Source organism: Trachemys scripta, chromosome 3 (assembly GCF_013100865.1).
Source record: "Trachemys scripta elegans isolate TJP31775 chromosome 3, CAS_Tse_1.0, whole genome shotgun sequence".
NCBI lineage: Eukaryota > Metazoa > Chordata > Testudines > Emydidae > Trachemys > Trachemys scripta.
In genome coordinates this window covers 57563685-57588819 of record NC_048300.1, presented here as the reverse complement: position 1 = coordinate 57588819, position 25135 = coordinate 57563685, and the positions used below count along the sequence as shown (strand labels likewise).

Here is a 25135-nt window from a genome sequence, read left to right as displayed (position 1 = left end):
GGGGTCGGCAACCTTTCAGCAGTGGTATACCGAATCTTCATTTATACACTCTAATTTAAGGCTTCGCGTGCCGGTAATACATTTTAATCCTTTTTAGAAGGTCTTGCTCTAAGTCTATAATATATAACCAAACTACTGTTATATGTAAAGGGTGGCCTGCTGGGACTCCAGGCCCGAAAGCAGGATGAGCAAGGGCTGGAAACCAAGATTGGCAGCTGAGGTGAGTGGAGTAGGTGGCTGGTAGGCCTGAGCAGGGCTGGAGGCCTGGACCCTGCCTGCAAGAGAGCCTCCAACCGGAAGCAAGGTGAGTGGAGCTGCACGGTAGAGACCCCTGCTGGCAAGGAGCCAGCAGCCAGAACCCCAGAGCAGCGACTGGCTCGGCCTGCCGCCACTCTGGGGTTTCCGCCCCCAGCTCCTACCAGCTGAGGTCTCAGCCCGCTGCCAGCCTGGGGTTCCTTTACCCAGGCCGGCAGCAGGTGCTGAGTTGGACCCACGGCGCGACCCCAGCTGGCAGGAGCCGGCAGCAGGAACTCCAGAGCGGGGCAGGCTGAGTAGCTCAGCCTGCCGCGGCTCTGGGGTTTTCACCGGCGGCTCCTGCCAGCCAAGGTCTCAGCCCGCTGCCAGTCTGGGGTTCCTTCCCCCCAGGCCAGCAGCAGGTGCTGAGTTGGACCCGCGGCGGGTCCCGCAGGAGCCAGCAGCGGGAACTCCAGAGTGGCGGTGGGGCTGAGCGGCTGAGCCCACACCGCGTGCCAGGAAAACTCGGCTTGCATGCCAACTTTGGCACGCGTGCCGTAGGTTGCCGACCCCTGGATTAAAGCATTCTTCCATTGACTTAGCTGCATGTACACCAAGGGGTTAGATTGGCACAGCTATGTCATTCAGGGTCATGGATTTTTCACACCCCTGCACAATGTAATTTAAAAGGGTAGACTAGGCCTTAGTCTCTCGTGCTTTTAAGAAAGCAAAAAGCGTTAGCATTTTTGTTTCTTGTTTAATGTACTAAACAAGACATATGAAAAACAATCATCATATGGGATGATCATAAAAAAAAAAAAAAAGGAGGTGGGACTGTATTTGGGTCCCTAGATAAGAAATATCGGTTGTCCTTTCTGTGCATGATTCTGTTGCCTCTTCTTAGGGGGTTGCCACTTTCGTCATTTTTTCAGTTTTACTTCACATCATGTAACTACTGCGTCCCTGCTGGAAGGTACAGCAGGGCTGAAAGAGGCACCTTTATTGCTAGAAATCAGTTTCAAAGTTGTTGTAAGGCAAGTCTTTAATAGGTCAAACTAACCAATTTTTTAACACAACAAGACCAAAGACCACATTCTCTACTCTACCAAAAGACACAGAATGGTAAGAGAAGGCAGAAAATTTTGCATGTTTCATTCCAAACAGGTTTCCTCACACTGTAAACTATCTGGGGATGAGACCACTACTCTTGTACAGCACGATGGGGTCCTGACCCAAGAGTAGGGCTCCTAGGTGCTACGGCAATACAAACAACACATAATAATGCCAGCCCCATGGAACAGGCAAAAGAGTCAGCCTTTAAAGCAGAAGACAGCCTGCAGGGTCTCCAGTGCCCCAGCACAACCTGCTCTGCTGCCCACCTTTCCCCGTAGTATTACAGCTCCTTAAGAAGTCATGCTGTTGTTGGTCCCGAGAGCTATGCAGTAGCAGCCATGAAAGGGATATAGTGATTAATACTTCTTGGAACAACAGAGAAATAAAAATAAAACAGTAAAGTTTAGAGTATTTGTCATTTGTAAGATGAAGAGTGAACACGACAGTAAAAATCACTTAAGCGCTTAGGAAGACAGAGAGCACTGCCAGGAGAAAGAACAATGAAATGTGAAGGGGAGGTTAAAACTTGGAGCTCTACTTCCATTCAGTCCAAATAACTGGATATGTTACTATCCTCTCTGGGCAAGAATTCTGATAGGTTTGTGCATTTATCTCTTGGAGGCATGTCAATATTTTCACAGAAAGTACTGTTTAAGATCTGCTTGTGTATGAAGAATGCCAGACAGTTTAGTTTTCCTATAAAGCCATAATTCATAGGACAGACAAAAAAAGTGAGGGGTATTAATGGGAAGAGAGCAAAGAGGTGATTTCCTCTTGTACTTTTCTGCAGAGTTAAACAATAACTTGCTGAATTATGAGTTTTAGTTGGATGGAACTGTTCTGTCATTGCAGTAGTGAAAACTGGAACTTACCACCCCCGACACTCACAAATCCCACGTGTAGATATATATATCAGCCAGTCAAATAAATACAGAATTTCCCTCATTTGCTTGTGAAGTACTTTAAAAGGGCTGTACTCTCTATATAAGCCATTGGCATCTTTGTCAGATGACACGGACTCCACAGTTTAAGGGCCAACATCAGCTATTGAAAACAGACACACACGGTCACCTAACGACCTATGCAAGAAGGCTAGGCTTTTTTTTTTTTTTTTTTTTAAACTTGGGCCTGGTCTATACCGAAAAGCTAGTTTGACCTAGCTATGATGCTGAGGGATGTGAAAATTTACACCCCCAAGAGCTGTAGTTAGGTTGACCTAACCCCTCGTGTAGACGCATCTAGAGTGGATGGAAAAATTCTTCTGGTGACCTTACTATAGCCATGGAAAAAACCCTTCCATTGCTGTAGGAAGAGTCTACACTACAGTGCTACAGCAGCCATGCTGTATCTGTGCCATTATGGCATCTGCAGTGTAAACAAGCCCTAGAGCAGAACCCAGTTTCATAAATTAATGCTCTGAGTAGCCATTTAGTGCCTCACAATCACTCTGTTTTTGTGATTAAGAAGCAGAGGAAACTAAGGCTGCATCTACACTAGAAAGGGTTTTCTGGTATACTTATATTGGCAAATCCTCCTAGCGTAGATGCAGCTTATGCGGGCAAGAGTGCAGTTTTGCTAGTATAGTTTCCTGAACGAAATAAGCTAGACCAGCAAAAAGACTCTCTTGCTGGTCTAGCTGTCAGCTAAGAGTGTGATTTTTCATAGCTAAACTTAAGTGTTGACCAAACTTAGTTTTTATTAACAGAGTTGGTTGACCCATGACAGCAGAAGACATGAATACAGAACCCTAACAAGGCTTTTCAGTCTCCTCTTCCGTATGGAGTGCTTCAGACTCCTTTTCCTTAGTCAGTACTTGGGACATTTACTTAGACCAGGTCTATACTAGGAGTTCTTTGCCATACAGTTATACCGACATAATAACAGCATAATGCTTTTAGTGAGGACGCTACTTGTATCAGAAAAAAATCATTTTTGCCAGCATAGCTTATCCAGTCCCCCTGAATGAAACAGCAAAACTATGCTTTTGCCAATATAGGTTAGTATAACTGAATACACTAGTGATTTTTGCCAGTACAGATATGTCAGTCACAAATCTCATCTCGTCGTATCCTGACTGACACAGCTATTCCACAAAAGGTTGTAGTGTAGACTTACCCTAGTCATGATCAGGACATGAAAATATGAGGCATAAAATTGTGTGTATCAATGCCTCTTAGGGCACAGATACTCAGGAAAATTAAGCTGAATTAACTGTATGTGTAAATTTAAAGAACATTTGTTAAGGTGCATTAGACCCCTGAAGGGATGCTCTGATTGAAAAAGAAAGTGGTCATAGAATTAAGCTAAAGTGAACGGACCGCTTTTTTTCCTGAGTGAGAGCATCCACATAGGGGTTTAATCAAGGTATTTTAACTAATGCGCTTTAAATTCACACCTTCAATTAATTTGGCTTAATCTTCCTGAGTGTCCCCATATAGACATGCCCTTTCTTTTGTTCAAATATTATTGTTATTCAGCATCAGCTGAACCAAGAAGTTGGTTAGGAGACAAGTTTAGTCTGCCAGTGGATCTAACAAAATACCAATATGATGGGTAAATACCTCCCTTCTGGCTCAGCTTGGGTAAATGCTGTTGCCTCCCATTTTACAGATAAGGAAGTGGAGGAACAAAAGGTAAACCCACACAGCAAGTCAGTGACATACCAAAGATTAGAACCAAGACCCTGGCTACACAAGAAATCTGTACAGTTTAACTAAAGGTGTGATTTTAAACTGATTTTGGTTAAACAGGTACAAACCAGTATGGAGACTTATTTCAGTTTAAATGTGGCTTATTTCAATTTAGCTTAAACTGATTTTAATAGACTTAAGCCAAACCAATAAAAGCCTCGATTAAACCAAAACTAAATTGGTTTAAAAAAAAAAAAAAAAAAAAAAAAAAAGCAGTGCACCTTTCATTCAAGTAGCACAACTTTCTCAACCAGACAAGGATTCATGAGCTCTTGACTAGCACCCCAGTGTTAATTTCACTATACTACTTTACCCATTTGCAAAATGCAGCTATACAAGTCTGTAGGAGAGGAAGTAAAATTGAAGAATAAGTTTACCCTTATAATTTCAATTGGTTACAATTAAGCAAAATGAGAAAAAGTTCAGATGAACAACCAAACTGTCTAGCAACTTAAGGGGGTCTTTAGAATTCTGTAGATTAACAACTGAATATGTTGTGGTACAAGCTACTGAACACATTGATGTTTATATCTGTCACTTTACTATAGTAACTAATATATTATACATAGATCAGCCCTTAGTGAAGGCAACTAGAGGTTATTTGAAAGAGAGAGATGATTTAACTTTTATGTGAAAGATTTAACACAGCTAAAAGTAAAAAGGTTAAAGATTTTACTTGTCTCAAGTTAGTTTTGAAGGTTAGTAAATTTAGCCATTATTGTCAAGGTCTTGCTTTGTTAAGAAAGAAAGCTGGAAGATACTGTCCAGATATTTTAATCAAAGAAGGACTGATTAACATTAGTCCTCCCACTTTAAAACTACCAAGATATGGCACAGTTAGAAAGTTAACAGACACAACAACTTACATTAAGAATTTTCTCAGTTTACAAATCCAAATATGATTTTTTCCTAATGCGTGGCAACCCGAAACCTACAGCAGGATGAGCCAGAACATTATCAAGGATTTGAAAGTCAAGCCAGTGTTGGTGGTTTTTGTTTGTCTGTGGATGGGGGACTGATACCTCCAGTAACTGTGTCTGGAGAACAAAAATATTGGCCTAACAACTATGGAAGAATAAAATCCTGCTCCTCTTCCACAGCTGCATGGGTGCTACAAGCTAACAGGAGTAAGATCAGCAGATATGACTCTACACACACAGGGTTCAGAGGTGCTGAGTAAGATGATGGCATTTTTACTGGGTGACTTTTTGGGCTACAAAACAGAGGCAGATATTGCATTGTAGGCGATACAGGTGTTCCAATGCAGTATCTTTACTAACTAGTTAACTACCATGGAAATACTCCTGCTGAAAAAATCAAGCAAGAGTCTTAAACACATTAGTTACTCTTCTGCTCTGTAACATTTCAACAAATGAGAGAGGGAAGCAAGGCAAGTTTCCAATGTCAACAATGACAGGATGCATTTTAAGAGCAGCGAGGTGAGAGTTTTATTTTAACAGGAGTAGTGGGAAAGAAATTGCACAGAAAAAACTATGGCTACATCTATACTACAAACACTACAGCTGCATTGACGGAAGGGGTTTTTCTGTCACTGTCATTAATCCACCCCTCCAAGAAGTGGTAGCTAGATCAACAGAAGAATTTTTCTGGTGATCAATCTGTATGCTTAGGTCAGCTTAACTACATCTCTCAGGGGTGTACATTTTTCACACCCCTAAGCAACATAGATGGGTCAACCCAAGTTTTCAGTGTAGACCAGGCTAACTTTTCTTTGAGACTTATGTTACTATGCATCCAGTTTAATGCATGTCCTGATCACCACACCACAACGACCCCCGTTTTCCCAATTGTTAGGGCAAAACATTGGCCAATATCCACCGCAGTCCCATATGTTGTGTCATGATTCCCTCCAACACAAGTTCCACACTCAGCTCTGGATGCTTTCAAAATGAAAGAGGGATTGCGTATTTTGGATGAATGTTTGTGAACAAGTGAAAACAACAACAACAAACAAAACGTACACTCTTCTGCTGGTCTCTTACTATGTCTAGCACAATTGTGATATTAACACTGTGCTCTGTGGTGTTCAGTACACAAGAATAAAGACATTTTCTGCCCCCAAAGAGCATCCAATCTAAAAGCCAGACACGCGCGCACACACAAAGAAAGGATGCACAGGAAAATAAGTGTTTTTCTAAGCAGTTTCTTGTCAGTTTTGCATCACATTCAGTCCTTGGGCAAGAACCCATTGTAAATAAGTTGTCACATTTAACTGGGATATATCCTGTGGAAAATATCTTGAATAAATAAATAAAAAGCCATTTCGTTTGACTGTGACAGCTTTAGCAAACTCACTTTCGCAGCTTGAATTCAGCTTTAAAGTTTAGCCTATAATTGTTTTTACTGCTTTATTAAATTAACAGTTCTCAGTGGTTAACCTGATTATATCTTCATGTTGAGCCTTAGAAATACAAAGTTCTCACATGCCGGTTTTAACATGCACTCCTACCCTCAAAAACAAGACTAGATTTGTTCAGGTTTCAGCATGGCAGTATCTTGCAAGATATTTCAAAGTTGTGCCATTATGCAAAGCTGCATCGTTATGTCCCCAGAGGTGGTGATGATGTGAACACATTTCACAACAAGGGCGATTTTCTAGTGTACATTAAGTGAGACAGCCAGCTTCCAGACTGGGGGAAAAAAAAAAAAAAAATCTGAGGGGGAGGGAGATAGGGAATCTCTAAGGGACGGGGAAAATCATGAGCCTTCCTTTCCTGAATCAAGACCTTAGAGCACAGGTGGCCAAACTTGCTGGCCCTCAGAGCAGCAACATGACAATCTTCAGAAGTTCAAGAAATGGGGTGCACCTGCCAGGGCTCAGGGCTTCAGCCCCGCAGGAGGCAACTGTCAGGGCTCGGGGCTTCAACCCTGTGGGGAGGGAGGTCTAGGGGCTTCAGCCCTGCAGGAGGCACATGCCGGGGCTCGAGGCTTCAGCCCTGCTCCTGCTGAAGCCCTGAGCCCCAGCAAGCACACCCTGCAGGGCTGAAGCCCCGAGACTCCCCTCCCTGCTGGACAGAAGTCCCTACCCCCACCACAGGGCAGAAGCCCTGAGCTCCCACCCCCCAAGTCTGGTAGGTGGAGAATAGGGGAGGGGGCCTGGGGGGCTCTGTGAGCCACAACTTTTACCGTAAAAGAGCCGCATGTGGCTCACAAGCCGCAGTTTGGCGACCCCTTAGAGCAGGGGTATGCAACCTATGGCACGCATGCCAAAGGCAGCACGCAAGCTGATTTTCAGTGGCGCTCACACTGCTCGGGTCCTGGCCATTGGTCTGGGGAGCTCTGCATTTTAATTTTAAATTAATTTAAGCTTCTTAAACATTTTAAAAACCTTATTTACTTTACATATAACAATAGTTTAGTTATACATTATAGACTTATAGAAAGAGACCGTCTAAAAATGTTAAAATGTATTACTGACATGCGAAACCTTACATTAGAGTGAATTAATGAAGACTCAGCACACCACTCTGTAAGGTTGCCGACCCCTGCCTTAGAGTGTACAGTAGTCAAAATCCCAGCTTCAGTTCATTCAAGCCACATAAGGCAAATGATACACAAACAGGGGAGAAGGTGTGTGTCACTATGGTTTTACAGGTTTCAGAGTAGCAGCCGTGTTAGTCTGTATCCGCAAAAAGAACAGGAGTACTTGTGGCACCTTAGAGACTAAAATTTATTCCACTCTATATGCATCCGAAGAAGTGGGTTGTAGTCCACGAAAGCTTATGCTCTAATAAATTTGTTAGTCTCTAAGGTGCCACAAGTACTCCTGTTCTTTTTATGGTTTTACAGTAGCCACTATCCCCCTAAGACTCTAGAAGTCTTGGGCCTTGATTCCAGTCTCTCTGACACTGGTGTAACTTAATGGAATTACATCAGAGAGCATGTGACCAGATCCACTCCTTTAATGTTTGTTTTATTAAAGAATCCACAGCTTGTGGCATAATTGTGTAGCAAGGAATGAAGATGTCTCAGTGGCATCTTTCACATCTATACTTGCAAATATTCCTCAACAGGAGGTTAAACCTTCCCTACCTCAGAAATAACCTAAATTTCTATAGTTGCTTTTGCGCTTGAAATTGGTTTGGTTGAGGATATCATTTTGCTCCAATTTCTCTTTAAGAGCAGAAACACACTATAGCAGGTGGATGTTTTCCATGGTATATGGCCAAAGCTGACTGTTCTATGACACTTCGAACAACTGAAGAACTTCACAGGTGTTTTAAAAAAATATCATAGAACATTGCCAAAGGCATGGAGGTGGAGTCCTTGGCTGCTAGAAGGAGCTGAGATGAAGTCTCTATAATGAAAGCTCCAATTTAATTTTTAATCTCATTGAGAAGCTGGGATACGTATGTCAAGGTTATTTTGATCTATATTCTCCCAACACTACAAAAGTAAGAACTATATTTACTTCCTTGAGAATAAGAGGGAATAATTAAGTGAAGATAACTTTTGTTCTAGTTTCCTCATTTCTGCCATGGACTGGTGAAAGTAATTTACAGGATTTACCAGTACTGCTGGAGTCATGAGGGGGGCGTGGTCTCAACTGGAAGAGGCGGGGTCTCTCAAGATTTAAAGGCCCTGGGGCACCAGCTGTGGCTGGGAGCCCCAGGGCCTTTAAATCAACCCGGGGCTCCCAGCTATAGAGGTGACTGGGAGCCCCTGGGGCTCCCTGCAGCGGCGGGAGCTCCGGGCCCTTTGAATCCCGGCCCCAGCCTGGCTGCCGGAGCTGCGGGGGGAATTTAAAGGGCTTGGGAGAGCCCTTTAAATCCCCGCACAGAAGTTGGTGCAGTCTGGCTTACTTTCACCTCTGAGTACACAGTACCTCAAGGATTCACAAAAAAATTTTCATACTACAGACCTCATCTTAACAATACACTTCCTTATGAACACTTCCTTTTCCAATCTGCTATCTCACAGATCACCTCCACAACCCTCCACAATTGCATAAGATCCCCATAGAAACTACTGGAATCTTGTTAGTTTTATACATGAAGTAAATATAATTTTTAAATAACCCTCCATCTACAATTCCTGATTTCTCCTCTCAAGGGGAGTCAGCAGGTACACACAAAAAAATAAGAAGTCAAAGGAAATTAACCTACAAACATTAACCTAACTGGAAATTAACCTACAAACATTTTATATAAATTCCATATGTCCCATATGACATCACAAATAGTCAAACCATTTGCAAAGAAGTACTAAGTGCCAAGAACATTTAAGATTACACTCAAATAAACAGTCAAAACCCACACAACTTCATAGGTCTAAGATTTCACTAATGACTCCACTTCAGCTAGTGGATTTTACAACGTAGTAAAGTAAACTGTGGGGCAGTAATCACTTAATTTCAAGAGCTGCACTTAGCACAGAACAGTTTCAGTTTATTTGGAAAAAGTCCAAAACGTTATATGAGAGTTATTGACTGTTGAACTGTGTGCACTTCTAGACCAGCAAGATAGTTTCTATGTATTTGCAGCATATTCTTACATATCCAACAGATTGCTATTGAAAGCAAAAGGCAATATTGATATTTAAGGGCAAGCAGCACAGAAAAAAAACCCCAGAGGGTATGGAAAGCTGAGTCACACTTGATCTTCTAACTGAAAAAATGATCAACTAGCTAGCACAATTCCTGTGAAGTTGCAGGCTTCCGTTCACTACCCTTTCTCTCCTTCCTGCTTCTGTTACAGACTCAGCAAGTGTCTCTATTTACTCCTCCTTATATGCCACAAGATAAAGGAAGTCATTGCTCAATTAAATTTCCCTCTTTGCTATGCAGAAACATCTTTAGCTTAAGAGCTGCTCATCATCAGAACCCTAGAAAAATTGTAAGCAAATGAACTATACACCCTTCCTCTCAAAGACATACAAGTTCAGCAGCAAATTTCTTTCTAGCATCTAGTCTGAAACTGCATTACAAAAACATTCTTCAGCCGGAAAAGAGAAAGCAGCTGTTGTGACATCTGTCCAACTGACCAGCTGGCCATATCGCTGCAAAGCTGAGTATGCATTCTTAAGTGTTTGCCAATAAAGCCAGGATGCTCCAAAAATATAAGCTAAATCTTACATTTCACAGAAGTCAAATAAAGAGGTGTATCTACACTAGTTTTACTGAGTAAGCTGTAAGGTCTAGGACCTTCCAAACAGATACTGTACAGCAAAGTTATCACAAATACACCAAATATACACCACACAGGTAATGAGTGTAGTATATTTATTGTTTATATTATTGTAGTACCTAGGAGCCCCAGTAAAAGACCAGGACCCACATTGTGGTAGGCACTGTACAAACACAGAACAAAAGGATAGTCCTTGTCCCAAAGACCCAATCGTTCTCTTACAATCATGCTTTGAAAATCTAAACCTGCTTTACAATTTACCTACAAAAGGGTAGAGTGAACTTGATTGTGGCCTTTTTTGCTGCTTTAAGGTGAAGACAGGCAGCCAAGAAGGCTCCCACATTTAAAAAAAAATAAATAAAAACAAAAACCACACACACTTAGTGACACTTCTTTAGCCATCAGGACAGAGCCTATCAATCATTTGGGCATAAGCTTTCATGGGTAAAAAAACCCCATTTTTTCAGATGCATGGATCTCCATGCATCTGAAGAAGTAGTGCAGTTTTTTACCCATGAAAGATTATGGCCAAATAAATCTGTTAGTCTTTAAGGTGCCACTGGACTCCTCACCCAGTGCCTCCCCCTCCTCTGAGCGGGCTCCATTCCTGCACCCTCCCACCCCCAGGGCCTCCTGCATGCTGCAAAACAGCTGACTGCAGCGGTCAGTAAGCGCTGGGAAGGAGGGGGAGGAGTTGATTGGTGGAGCTGCCGGCAGGCGGGAGGCACTGGGGGGAGAGGGAAGAGCTGGCTGCTGATGGGTGCTAAGTACCACGGAGTTGTCACTTATGGTAGTTTGTAAACTATAGAGACTGTCAGATGAAAGCTGCTTTGGGAATCCAAAGTAACATTAAATAACAGATACATATGTAGAGCCTTGTTGTTACAGACAGCCACGATTCATATTTCTAGGATAGCAGAGGAAGTTTCCCTTGATGGAGCCAACTCAGACATATCCATTATCTAATTTTATTAGAGTATTGCACCTGCTGTGACTTCAAAAACAAGCTAGTTTGTATATACATCACGCAGACACACAAGTCTGAAAGGCTTGGATTTTATTTCTGAGCAGCTGGAAACTGGTTACACAATCGTGGGAGGATGCGTTCATAAAACACGAACTGAATCCCTTCAGCATTTGCCAATTTGTGCAAGCCTGCCCAGCTCTTACCTCTCTTCTAAGAAGGCAGCACGATCCCCAGAGCAGGGGTTCTCAACCTTTTTCTTTCTGAGGCCCCCAAACATGCTACAAAAACTTGACAGTCCACCTATCCCACAACATCTGGTTTTCTGCATATAAAAGCCAAGATCAGCATTAGGGGGTAGCAATCAGGGCAACTGCCTGAGGTCCCCACTACAGAGAGCCCTGCAAAGCTTAGTTGCTCAGTTTTCAGCGTCAGTGGGGGCCCCATACAGTGGGGCTTCGTCTTTCTGCCCTGGGCTCCAGTGAGTCTAATGCTGTCCCTGCTTGGCAGATGCCCTGAAACCAGCTTGCGCTCCCCTCCTTCCCCCTCCCCACATACACACACACCTCAGTGGGCCCTGGACCCCTGGTTGAGAACCACTGCCCCAGAGCACAAGTTACTGTACCACCAACCCCACAGCAAGGGCTAAGACCAAGTGAGTATGGAGAACACACTACAGACCTGCATGGTGATGGAACACGAACTTTTGAAATATCTAATGGTGTGATAGATTCAGCCCTTTCTGAAAGACTATGGTCCACAATTTGTTTATATGCTTCCTTGCCCCTTCCCTCTTTATGCTGTTTTCTTAGGGAAAAGGAAGAAACACCCAAGGTCTTTGAACTAGCAACAGCTTTCAGAAGGTAACTGACAATCAATGGCTCCTTGGGTCACAGGAACTTATGCACCCGAGTGAGAGAGTCAAATAGGGACTGATGTGAAAACAGAGTTGCTCAGGCAGAGTGCTGAGGAATGGCTTATCCTCCTGTTAACTCAGATTTTTAAAATTGTATTTAAATACATCATTTATGCAAATATATCCAGGGCTACAGTTATGCCACATGGTAAGAAAATATTGCCGAAATGTATGGAGCAGAACACAACTCTTTGGAAACTGCAATATGTATCCCAACTTCTTGTTAATCAAAGAGGAATAGGAGCACTTCATACCAATACCAAACTAACACACCAGGGTTCTGTCATGTCTTTGTTTAACAAACCTGAACCTGAGGTAGAATGGAGAGTACAGAAGACTAAATTCTGCTCTCAGACCACTAACTTCAGTGAATTTAAGGGCAGAATTTATTCCAGGGTATTTAAATAACTCTGTGATAAACGTTCACCATTCTCCTAATTTCTGCTACTTGGCAGATCAAACCAATGAAACTGAAGTGAAGTTCACACATGCAGGTTTGTAGAGATGTGAATAGATAAGGGCACTTGCATCCAGATTCAGCAAATCATATGCTTGAGTCCTGTAGACAGTCAGTAGAATTTAAACATGTGTTCAAGTGATTTTATGAATTGGGGCCTTTTTGCTTAAAATGATATGCACAACTTTTTTTTCTTTTTTTTAAATTAGTCATTAATCAAGGTCTTAAGCCAAGGTAGTTGGGGAAAAAATTCAGATACAGTTAGTTATATGTAGGAAACTTGCCAAAAAAAGTTAGTAACGAGATACTAAGTGATAGCTAATGAGCATTCAAGAATTTCTCATTTTGCATTTGACAAAATTACATTTTGAAATTCCAGTTTCTTTTTGATGAACATAAACTCCCCTATAGATTTTATCATTACATAAAAAAAAAAAAAAAAAAAAAAACTACCACCCAAATCAATTCCCCTAATATATACTCCACTTAATAGTCAAAATGAACAGTCTTCGCATGATCTACATCCTTTAGAAACCAAGTCACCTGGATTTTCAGTTGGGTTAGTATTGTTAAAGGAATTTTGCTGCACAAGGTGATCCCTCCAAGACCGTAGTTCTCAACCAGGGACACATGTACCCTTGGGGATACGCAGAGGTCTTTCATGGGGTACATCAACTCATATAGATATTTGCCTAGTTTTACAACAGGCTACATAAAAAAGCACCAGCAGTCAGAACAAACTAAAATTTCATACAGACAATGACTTGTTTATACTGCTCTACATACTAGAGCTGACGTATTTCCCAAAGTAAAAACAGGACACTGCATGGGGCTGGCCTGAGCTGCCAGGTGGCGATGCTTGCCTGAGCCCTGGGCTTGCACGGGGCTGGCCCGAGACTCCCCGCCGCTCCCCCATCCCCGCATGGGGTTGGCCCAAGCCACTTGGAGTCTCTGGTCACACTGTGCTGCCAGGGCTGGGGCTGACTTCCTGAGCCCCACGCCGCCTGTGGCTGACAGCCTGAGGCCCAGTGCCTGTTGTTGCTGCTCACCAAGCCCCTGAACGTTCCTGCACACCGTCATACGCACTTTGTTGGCTAACTGGGCATTTGTTCCATTGGCTCTTGCCAACTGATGATCAGTTGACAAGAGCAAATAGGACAAATACCCATTTTTGCCAAAAAAAAGTGGGGGCATCCAGGACAGGGCTTAAAAAGGGGACTGTCACGGATAAAATGGGCCATATGATCACCCTAATGCAAGTACAATATTTATAGTCCAATTGCTTAATTTTATAATTATATGGTAAAAATGAGAAAGTAAACATTTTTTCAGTGCTGCGACACTTTTATATTTTTATGTCTGATTTTGTAAGCAAGTAGTCTTTAAGTGAGGTGAAACTTGGGGGTACGCAAGACAAATCAGACTCCTGAAAGGGGTACAGTAGTCTGGAAAGGTTGAGAGCCACTGCTAAGAAACTAAACTACTAGCCCCCCAGGAAGGCTACCACATGGTTCAAGTAAAAGCAGGGCCAGCCTTACAGAAAATGGCACTGTGGACGAACTTGTATTTTGGCTCCCTTTCTTTGTGTTGAAGTACAGATACACCGTACAGTCACACACCTTGAGTTTACTGGAGAAGCTTTTAAGTTACTGTACAGACTGTGTGCACCTACAGCAGAGACCGCTGCAAAAGGCACTGGCAGTGCCTGGCACCAGTGGGCAGAATGCCAAGCTGGTGACAATGTGACGTGCCAGGGGAGGGGGGAAGGCAGCTCTGCAAGGCACAAACTGAAGCTCAGCACAGCACATGCCCAGCACAGGGTCTGTTTCCCTGAACTGCCATGAACCTATCCGCCCCCCAGGGAGCCCCGCTGGCTCCGCTCCTCAGTGCCACTCATCTTCAGGCATTGCTGTATGCTCCCAGGAACACTCGCCACTAGCCCGGGCACACTCCAGCCGCTCCTGCTCCACAGGCATTTGGGGGTGGGTGAGCAACTACCGTGGCTGCCAGACTGCGCCTGGCAGCCCAGTGTGAGTGCAGGAGACACCAGGAAGAAGTACCTCTTCCTCTGGCACTCTCCTGGACCCCCCACCCCAGTGCATGGCACAGCCCCAGGGGCAAGGCCAGCCCTGGCTCCAGCCCGCCCTGCAGGGCACTCCCCTGGGCCCACCGGGGCTCCCCTAGCTCATCTCTGGGGCAGACCCTCGCCAGGGGCAAGTTGCAACAACCCCCGCACCTGGAAGCCGGCCCGACCCACCTGCTTGCTCTGCTGAGCCAGGACTTCGCATGGGGCAACAAAGCCACCCACAAGTGGCAGGGGTTACTCTGCCCGGGTGCCGGAACCCTCTTGACCACTGCGCCCCGCCCTTCCCAACCACGGTCTCCTAGGCAGTCACCCATGTCGCCCACCGTAAAAGCATTTTTTAAATATAGCACTATGTTAAGAACTCCGTGAGAGGGCTACAAATGCAGTACTTTGTTTAAAGAGGGGCTAAATATGATCTTTCAGCCATGTGTCCCAACTATGTCTTTTTTTTTTTTTTTTTTTTTTGGTTTTGCGGTTGTTTTTTTAATAGCAACAAATGTTTTAGTTATTTTCTAAAGAGACTGCACAGTTGCTTGACTGTTAATGTCAGTTGCAACGTAGTTTGTTTCTGGTTGTATCTCTATTTTGTTGGTATGTTTGTTCTAAGGATTTAACAGCATTGTGGGAAAATAAATCTAATTGAAAACAAACTGAACTCTTATTTATGGTGAAAGTAACATTTTGTTCCAAAAAGATCAGTGGAAAAATGGAATGCAATCCTGAATTTTTACAAGCTTCAGAAGCAAGAGGGGTGATGCAACAGCTGTATGGTGGCATGATGTAATGCATTATTTCCTAAAATAACCAGGGGGAGACTATGTTAGCAGCACCTAAGGCTGAGTCTGTGCTAGGAAAACTCGGACTCAGAGTTCTCCACAGATAGTGGCAATAGGGGAGGCTGTAGCATTGATAGGGTTCAGGCATTTTTCCACCTTGCCATTTAACCCTGCTCCAAATAGGATTAGACAATAAAGCAACTAAAAACAAACAGCAACAAAAAACCCCACAAGACACCCAGCCCTTCCCCAGCCTCCACCTACTCACTCTGAAGTTACCTAAATTACAGAGTATTGCAGTACTGTTTTCTATTGGTGAATTGTGGGTCCCAATTTTCCTAGTATAGATAGATACTGCCTATTAAGCAGCATAACCTAGTAGTTAGAGCAGGAAGACTAGGATTGCCAGTTTTAGTTGGATGTATTCTTGGAGGTTTCATCACATGACATTAATCTTTAATTCCTGGAGACTCTAGGACAATCCTGGAGGGTTGGCAATCCCAAAGAAGACAGGAGTCCTAGGTTCCATTCCCTCCTCTGCAACTGGTTGCTGAGCAACCTCAAACAAGTCAATTAAGGCCCAAGCTCCTAGTTCCCCTATTTCTAAAATGTGTAAAACAATACTTACCTTTCAGAGATAAGACTTAATTTGTGCTTTAAAAATTCTTTGGCTCTAGAGATTAACAACGATTATATTTTCCCTTAAGAAGAATTTTGTATTAGCAATCTCCTGTCCCATTCCTGTGGAGGTGGCTCGATTTTATTTTTTTAACCACATAAGACTTGGAAATATTTCATGTTGTATTTTGCTTTGGGAAAAATCAGACAGCCTGGTGCAAACTACGAAGCTCAGATTACTATTAAATTCTGTCCCCCCCCCCCCCCAATTCTTTAGATGGCAGCAAATCAGGAAATCGGGGCAGCTATGTGGTCTGTGACACTATGTGCCCAATTTACATACAACACAATTCTTATGAAAATATGCCAATGGCACCTTTCAATGAAGAGCAAATCTAATTTGATTACTTTATTAACTTGGAGGGGAATGAATCACCACTAAAAATCTCTACTCCCTTTACTGAGCGTTGAGCAAGTGGAGTTAAATCTTAATAGCCTTTCAAGTTTTGGAAAAATAGCTTACAGATGCTCTCAAACCTGAGAAATATTGTACACAAAATTAAACCTTATGATGTTAACTTTGAAGTAATGAACGCTGGATATCAAGCATTCAAAGAAAGTATTTTATTTCTTTTATAAGAAGTGCAATATGAGAGGGAAACAAAACAAAACCACCACATATACAAAATGGAATTGAGACAAAATCCTTAAATCCTGCCTGAAGTTGTCAACTTCTATATCCTCCTGTTTGCATACTCTCTGAACTGCCTTGCAGGTATTTTTCTTTAGCAAAAAACCCCAAACAACCACACACACACCCCTCTACCCCTTCCCCCCCAAAAAAAAACCACCACGAAAAAACCAAAAAAACCACATGCACACTAATCCGAGGTCTCCTTGAGGTTCTCTCTAGCACTTCTTCACAGCACTGGGCCCTGGTCCAAATAGTCAAGCTATCTGGTTACTTTAGATATATTTTAGGCCTTCTGGTTATAGTGTTGTAAGATTTTTGAATAAAGATCTTAATTATTTGCTCAAATACCTAAAGGAAGCAAACATCACTAGCTGGAACAGGCAGTTTTTCCTCTTCCTTTTGTAGGTTTTTCTCCCAAAACAAGTTTCCTACACATAGCTTTGAATTCTTTCCGTCACTGCCACCAGCCAAACTTACTGGCTTATCAAAGAGAAATATTTTGGCTGCCCCCACCACCGCCACAAGAAAAAGTTCCCAATAAACAAGATCGGTAAGACTCACCACATGAGTATAGGTCCCAATTGTTACCTGAGTGTTCCACAAGCTGGGTGGGGCAATAATGAGCAGATGAAAGAAATTGGAATGAAGGGGAAAGACTGCATAGCCTCATCTACCCCTGCGCTGAAAATGCACTCCGACAACAGAGGAAGAAAAGCAGTGGGCAGGTCTTCAGAAGTCACCACCTGGCCTCACTGCTCTATCAGAGGCTTCCTCCTGCAACTGGCTGCAACAGCAGGTTGCATGTACAAATTTTCAGATTTCATTGTCTGCACACAAAAAGTTGTACCACTTTATACTATTGTAGTTGAAGTGGTACAACCCCACTAGAGTGGATGCAGTTTTATACTGGTATAAAAGGGTCCATTACAGTATAGCTATTTCCATACATGAACAGGAATAAGCTATACTGGTATAAGGCACCTCGATACCAGTATAACTCCATCCACAGTAGTGGGGTTATACCAATACAACCATGCTGGTTAACCCCCTCCCAACATAATTATACCAGTACAAAAACTGTGTTTTAGACCAAGCCTTATGCTACTATCCCAGCAGTTCTCAAACTCAGTCACGACTCTGTTTTAATGGGATCACCAGGGCTGGCGTAAAACTTGTTGAGGCCCAGGACTGAAGCTGACGCCCAAGCCGAAATGCCTGGGGCTGAAGCCAATGCCCGAGGGCTTCAGCCCTGGGCATTGGGGCTTGGACTTTGGGTTTGGCCCCCTGCTGCCTGGGGTGGCAGGACTTTGTCCACCTCCCCCCCCCAGGGCAGTGGGGCTTGGGCTTTGGCTCCAGCTCCCCCCGGGTGGTAGGGCTTGGGTGGGCTCAGGCTTCAATCCCCCCTCTTGGGCTCATTTAGTCATTTTTGTTGTCAGAAGGGGGTTGCTCTGCAATAAGTTTGAGAACTGCTGTAAACTATCCCAAGCTTCTCCTCTCTGCTCCTGTGGTAGCCAGCCCAGCTGAAAAATCATGCTGCCTGGCCCCGTGAAGCTAAATGACAACCTTCCTCACCAGAAACAACATGCAGCCTTCTGTTGAGTTAGCTCTGGCAGATTTAGAAAGCAAAAGACTTTTAAAAATATAATTCTCAAGGGCATTTGGGGCCCTCTACTTTGTGTGTTCATCATTTGTTGGTAATTTAGTTAACTGTAAATTATAGTTATTCCAGATAAATGACCAATTAACGTGTGCAGTTTTGAAATTCCTCAGAATCTTCTTGGAGGTGGAAAATTACACAAGGCATTTCACAAAGTTTTGGGAGTGGACCCTCAGACACCAATTTACATCACTGAGCATGTGAGTGCCTCCCCACCAATCCCCAACATCTCCTTGCAGGCGTGTGTAAAATTGTCAAAATAAGGACACACAGGGTTTGATCAGAGGAAAACTGAAACATGGCTTAACTGCTTTATCTAGAAGCATAGCGTCACCTGGCTGAAAGCAGCCATTTACACAACATATACACACTGTGCACATTGGTATAATTCTACATGCCTCAGTGAGACACACTTCAAACATTGCATTTAGGAATCCTTAATAGGGAACAAGTGTCCTTACCTTTATTACAAACACTACATAAGGTTATTAGAAGAGTAGTTTATTTTTCACTGCATTATTTACTTTTTGCATTTCTCTCAGTGCAGGTGGTAAAAACAGACTGGTTGGATTCATCTGCAGGTTCTCATGCTCTAGCATTTGCTGCAATGTGTCATTCGTAAATTCTGTAGGAAATGTTTGTTAACCTTTTTCCACGAGACTGTATTTTAATTCGGTGCATTTCTATTATTAAGTGTAGTGAAACCTTGTTTTCCAGAATCTAAATTTTAGGCCAAATTGACCTGACACTGTCCCCCTTAAAAGCAATTTTAGTCCGTTAATATAGAAATACTAGTCTAAATGGGACTTGACAAGCAAATAAATTGATAAGGTCCCTGGCTCCTTGGAGCTTAAGATCATAGGACCAGATTCTGCAGCCACTCCACAAAAAGAATTTCCATTGTTCTTGTGCCCAATGTGTCTACTTAATTGGACACTAAATCAGAACACAGCGTGCTGGGTATGAGACAAGACAGCATGCAGCCCTGCTCTTGGGACAAAATTATTTCTTGTTATTTTTGTTTTCTTTCCCACCATCCTATTACATAAAGCAGGTCAGCAGAGCTAACCTTTTCTGCATGTTTTTTGTGGTTTCCTTGGGGTTGATTATTAGAAGATAAGCTAAGTTTGGTGGACACTTGTTGAAAGGCTTCACAGGAAGAAGGGATATTAAAGACGGGAGGACAGTCAACTGACACATACAAGATCAACGACCAGGGGCGGCTCTATGTTTTTTGCCGCCCCAAGCATGGCAGTCAGGCAGCTTTCGGCGGCACGCCTGCTGGCGGTCCACTGGTCATGCGGATTTGGCAGCGTTTCTGCGTGTTATCTGCCGCTCCCGCGCCTTCGGTGTACCCGCCGCCAAATTGCTGCTGAAGTCATGGGACCGGCGGACCTCCCGCAGGCATGCCGCCGAAGGCTGCCTGACTGCCGCCCCCCGTGGCTTGCCGCACCAGGCACACGCTTGCTGCGCTGGTGCCTGGAGCTGCCCCTGTCAAGGAGGCTATTCAAAGCCTCAGAAGGCAAGTACTGAGGGGAAAGGATACAAAAGGAGCAACCATGCAGAAGGCTTAAGAGGAGTAGTGGGAGAGAAGGGAAAAGACAAAAGTAAAGATGTGAGTGGGTCTAGAGTCATGCAGAACCTTGAAGACAAGTTCAGGGAAGCAAATGAAGGGACTCAAACAGAGGCATGACAGTTTGAGCCGATGGAGAGGAAGATAATTTTACCAGCGTAGTAGTTTTGGATGTGCTGGAGGGGGAGTAAGTTGACAGGTGGTTCCAGAGGTTCAGGCGGATGATCAGGGACAGACAGAAAAAGGATGGATTTTAGAGATGTTTTAAGAACCAGCAGGAGTCAACAAAAGCACGGATACTGGTTGGGGGAAAGAAAATTTAAATATGACTCAGACTGTAAGTAATACAGGCACCATGGGTGAAATCCTGGGCTTCATTGAAATCGATAGGATTTTTGTCACTGACTTCAGTGGGGCTGGATGTCACTCCACATTTTCATTCTCTGTGAGAAATGCCATGCACACTAGGACACTATATACAATAGTTTAACAATAGTGACAGCAATATTGTAAGCCTAGATGACCTGGAGGATAGCAAAATCATCATCAACTGTTACCAAGAGGAGTGAGAGAAGGGAAAAATCAGCATCACAATTTAGCCATGTTGAGTTTGAGCTCGCAACGGAACACCCATCAGAGAGGTGGGACAAGATATTGAAAAGTGTGGTTATTTTGGAAGTAGTCAACATGGAGATGATAAATGAAGCCATAAGAGCTTGAAGAGTTCTAACAGGGACAAGGGTGTAGAGCAGTGGAGGGAAGCCTGTGACCCACATGCAGCCCGTTAGGGTAATCCGCTGGCAGGCTGCGAGACAGTTTGTTTACATTGACTGTCTGCAGACACGGCCGCCCACAGCTCCCAGTGACCATGGTTCACCTTTGCGCCGCCATACAGTTGATCAGCGCAAGCCTGGGGAGGGGGGGGGAAGGAGGAAGAATGCGGCGTGCTTGGGGAAGAGGCAAGGCCAGGGCGGGGATTTGGGGAGGGTTCCAATGGGGCAGTGAGGGGGCGGAGCTCTGCCTGTGAGTGGAGGCAAAATATTGGGACAATTCGCGTCCTGACTGAAGGTAGGTCGGGACGCGGGACAAATAAGCAAATATCGGGACAGTCCCGATAAAATCTGGATGTCACCCTACTCACAGCCCACCAGTGGATTACCCTGACAGGCTGCAGGTATAGAGAGAGAAAGGCATAGAGGGGGATAAAGGACAGAATCCTGAGGGGCAATAGAAAGAAAAGTCACTGGGTATTGTCTTCACTGCACAGCTGGCCAAGGTGACTGGCACCTGGGTGAGGCTAACCTGGGTGTGAACATTCCCACGGCAAAGCCTACCCTCATTATTGTGTCCTCACTGTTTCTGCATTCACACATGTGTGTCTGGAGATTTATCCCATAGTTCTTTTTGCCAAGACACTTTAGGATTCACTCCCAGTCAGTTGTCGGAAAACTTGTCTGTCCTTTGAGGCAGTGTCATCAATTTAGAGATGCTGAGCGAGCTAATGCCCCCCCAAGGTTTTTGTACTTGCTTAAAGTTCCACAGGCTGCAGAGCCAGCAGGGGCCCTGGCCCAGCCCCTTTTAAGCAGTGGTCCTGTCCTAAATTAGCACAGCTGCTGCCAGAGTGTTGCTCCAGCTGTGAGGTCATAATGACACTAAAATTTGACTCAGCTGCCCCACCATAAACATGGAGGGGCAGCCAGGCCAGTCAGAAGGGCCCATGACTGTGCCAGGAGGCAGGGCGTGGGGGAGTGGGGTCTCTGGGAGGTCTGGAGGGGGTGCTTGGCTGGGAGGGGGCATGGAAGATCTGTGTGTTGGGGCTCTAGGGAGTGGGGGTTCTGTGTGGGGCAGTTGTGGTGGGGTTGCTGGCAGGGAGGCGCTGTTAATTTGTGGCAGGGTCTGGGGGGGTACTGGGCATAGCGGGTCCAGGGGGCTCTGGCCATCGGGAATCGGGGTGGGGGCGTGTTCCAGTGGGGGGGGGGAGGAGGAGAAGGAGGATGTGTGGCATGGCATAGGCCCACCCCCGAGGGGAAGGGCACACTGGCAGTACAGGGCCAGGCAGGCCATTGTGCATCTGGCAACTGCTGGTTTGTAAATAATGCCCTCACACTGGGCTGAGCGGACATGCCATGCCCCTGTCCGGCTCCGGGGACCGACACCCCCCCACGCCATGCTCCATTGCCCCCATGGGGACCCACAAAAATGTTTGGCGCAAGGCCCACAAAAGGTTAATCTGGCCCTGCTAGGACCAAACATATGGCCAACCCCATTTTCTTCATTCTCCACTGCTCACCTCCATATACGGCTGCACTGAGTGTATGTGTTTTTTACATGTAAGAAGTATTGCATGGGCTCCAAAGAGACAGACAACATGGTTTTGCCAATTAGTGCACACACTAGATGCATAGCAAGGCACTAACAGGTTAGTATTACGGCGTGATCTGTTGAATCTTATTAAGTAGCTGTAAAGAGGAGTTATACATACATGGAACCCGTCCCCTCCACCACCAACCACTCCTTATGGTTAGGAAGCGGTCCAGTGCTATAGATGTAACAAATCATGGAGGTTAAGTGAGATGCAAAGAATAGACTTGCTATATATTACAAAGATTAAACTATACGCTGCATTTACTCACCATATTATATGGGGTTCTCAGTAATTGGTGTATTAAAATATCTAGTATTTACCCCTTCACATATACTAAGCTTCATAAAAATGAAGTTCAAATTGTAACCCTTCCCACCCAAGCAAACCATACAATTTTAACTGGTTTCCCCTTAACCCAAGTTTTTCCCAGACCAAGTTATTAGAGCTAAACACAGATCCCAGGCAAACTTTTCAAAGTAGAACTTACTAAGCACATAGAAAAAACAAAAACAGGCCAAGCAAAGAAGAGGATCAAGTGCACCAATTGCTTGGCTTCATCTTTTGTTTCCCTGATTCTCATGCCACCACCTAGGGTCCATTCAGATATCCAAAAGTATCCCCATCGAGTTCAAAAAAGAAGGGGAAATCTGTTAGTTTTGGTAGCTCTGCTAATCTCATCCGTTAAAGAGTTGCTACAGTAATGCATCAGCCAACAGTTCAGTAGTGTAATTCCCCAGAGTAGTACCTTATTGAGGCAGCCTAAGGAGGAGTCAATACTTTTTTGAAACCAAGGGAAATGAAATTAACACTCTACCCACTGTTTCACAGACAGTACAGGCAAATTACGCTTACAGTAAACCAACTGTATTTTAAAAATTAGCATCTCTCCCTTTAGTGGAAAACCTCACGTTTTTATTGTAAACTCAACTATTCCTTTCAGTTAGATGTGTTTTAAAACTATACAAGATACTGCATTATCTTAAAAGGAAAAGGAAAAAAAAAAGGGGGGGGGGGAACCCTACTGAGCACATCACCTGCTGATATAAACCCAGTCTGCTGGCCTGTGCCCCAAGGAAGCCACATGCCCAGCCTGCAACTGGCAAAAAAAAAAAAAAAAAAAAAAACAAACAAAAAAAACCAACAACAACAACAACAAAAACCTTGAATGCTCAGCACTGACACTTTTGCAATGTGCGAAATTTATAGGAAGTTGATTCAAACTCAATACACCAATTAAGAGAAAGTATTGGTCAAACTCGCCTTTCTCATTTTAAAAATAAAATTCTTCATGAAATCTCAAATGTTAAAAACACACACACATACCCCATAGGTATGAATGAAAATACTTTGTTAGAAAACCAATTCCCCTCCCCCTTCCTTAAAGGCATGCATACACCTGTTTTAAGTGCACCCTACTTGGGAATTTACTCTTCAAAACACACACCTCCCACGAAGACTGGCCCTCCCCTGTTAGAAATCTCCCCCAGACGTAAACTTTTGAGTTACTTAGGGCCTAGGTTTTGCATGGCAGGCGTCCCAGCTAAGTCAGGAACCTGCTTGGGGCAGGGACTTTTAAAGAGACTTGTAAGACATTTACGGGAACACAAAGCACTATTGCGGTGTAGCCCTTCATTCAAAGTTTTGGCTCAGAGGGGTAATCGCATGACACGCACACTTGTCTTGTTATTGGGAGGATGTTGGTCAAGGAGACATCAGCCTTAGCTCTCCCTGTCTCGGCTAGGGGTTACTAACGCTGCCTTGCCTCACAGGGAGGATTTGTGAAGCTCTCTTAACCGCGCTTTGAGATCCCCGTTAAAAGGGTCACACACAATGCAGGGAAACTCTCAAACGGCCAACCCTCCATAGTCACCCCCAGAGCAGCCCGAACAGGCGACAGGAGGCAGCTGCCCCCACTTACCTGCAGGATCTTCTCCAGCCCCTCCTGGCTCAGGCAGGGAAACTCCTTGAGCAGCTCAATTTTCTTGTCCTTGTAATCTTCCGTCGCTGCTTGCCAGTTCGGCTCCTCCAGGACTTCAAAGATAGCTGCCCCAATGGACAGGTAGAAGATGATGGCAGAAGTCAGCAAGGGGCCCCGGTCTACCATGGTGCTGGAGGGGACGGCTCAGGCACAGGGACGAGCAGGGCGCTGGAAATGCCTTGGTGGGGCGCAAGGAAGAGAACAGCAGCCTTAGGCTCTCTCTGGAGAGTGACTGGGACGCTCTTCTTCCTCCTTCTCCTGCCCTGCTCTCCCTCCCCCCCCACACCTTTCTTTTCTCCCTCCCTTTTTGTCTGTGTGGCTCCCTCTCTCTCTCTCTCTCCCTCCCCTTGGCCTCTCGCTCTCTCTCTCTCTCCTCCCACCGTCTCCTCCCTCCTCTTCTCCCCTCTCCCTCTGGCTGCCTCCCGCCTTGCGCCTTCGGCGGCTGTTTGAATTTGGTGCCCCTACTCTCCCCCTCCCCTTCCCGGACGGCGCATGCGGGGCGGATGGAGGGGAAAGTTCTCCGCCTCGGCTGAGCAGCTCTGGGTCAGGTTCCCACCCCGGAGATCCGGGACAGGGAGGCCACGGGACCTGCGTTCAGCCGCGCTTTACCCGCTCCATGTGCCGCTGTGACCCCGCTCCGCTGGGCTGCCCCCGCCCCTGGCAGACACGTGTGTGCGCTCCGCCGCGCAGCCCGCCACGGCGGCCCCAAGAAGGGCGACTAGAGCCCCGGTAGAAAGAGCTGGGAGGGAGTCTAATCTCCGCAGGTGCCCTGTGTGCGTGAGAGAGAGAAAGACACCCCCTCCGCCTGTACTATGTGTCTGAGTCACCCCTCCGCCTGTACTAGGGGTGGTGGTGGTGAGAGAGTCAC

At 44.8% G+C, this 25135-nt stretch overlaps 1 protein-coding gene across 2 annotated transcripts in view; it reads right to left on the bottom strand.

The window, feature by feature from the left end:
- The window catches only part of KCNK5 (potassium two pore domain channel subfamily K member 5), a 61051-nt gene extending 36487 nt beyond the window's left edge, over nt 1-24564 (bottom strand). For both annotated transcript variants that reach the window (XR_004645026.1, XM_034764811.1), the window contains exon 1: nt 24208-24564. Coding sequence is in view for 1 of the 2 variants with exons in the window: in XM_034764811.1 (XP_034620702.1) it covers nt 24208-24393 (186 nt within the window). In the remaining variant the exon portion in view is untranslated. The remainder of the gene's footprint in view (nt 1-24207) is intronic.
- Nucleotides 24565-25135: the final 571 nt, after the last annotated feature.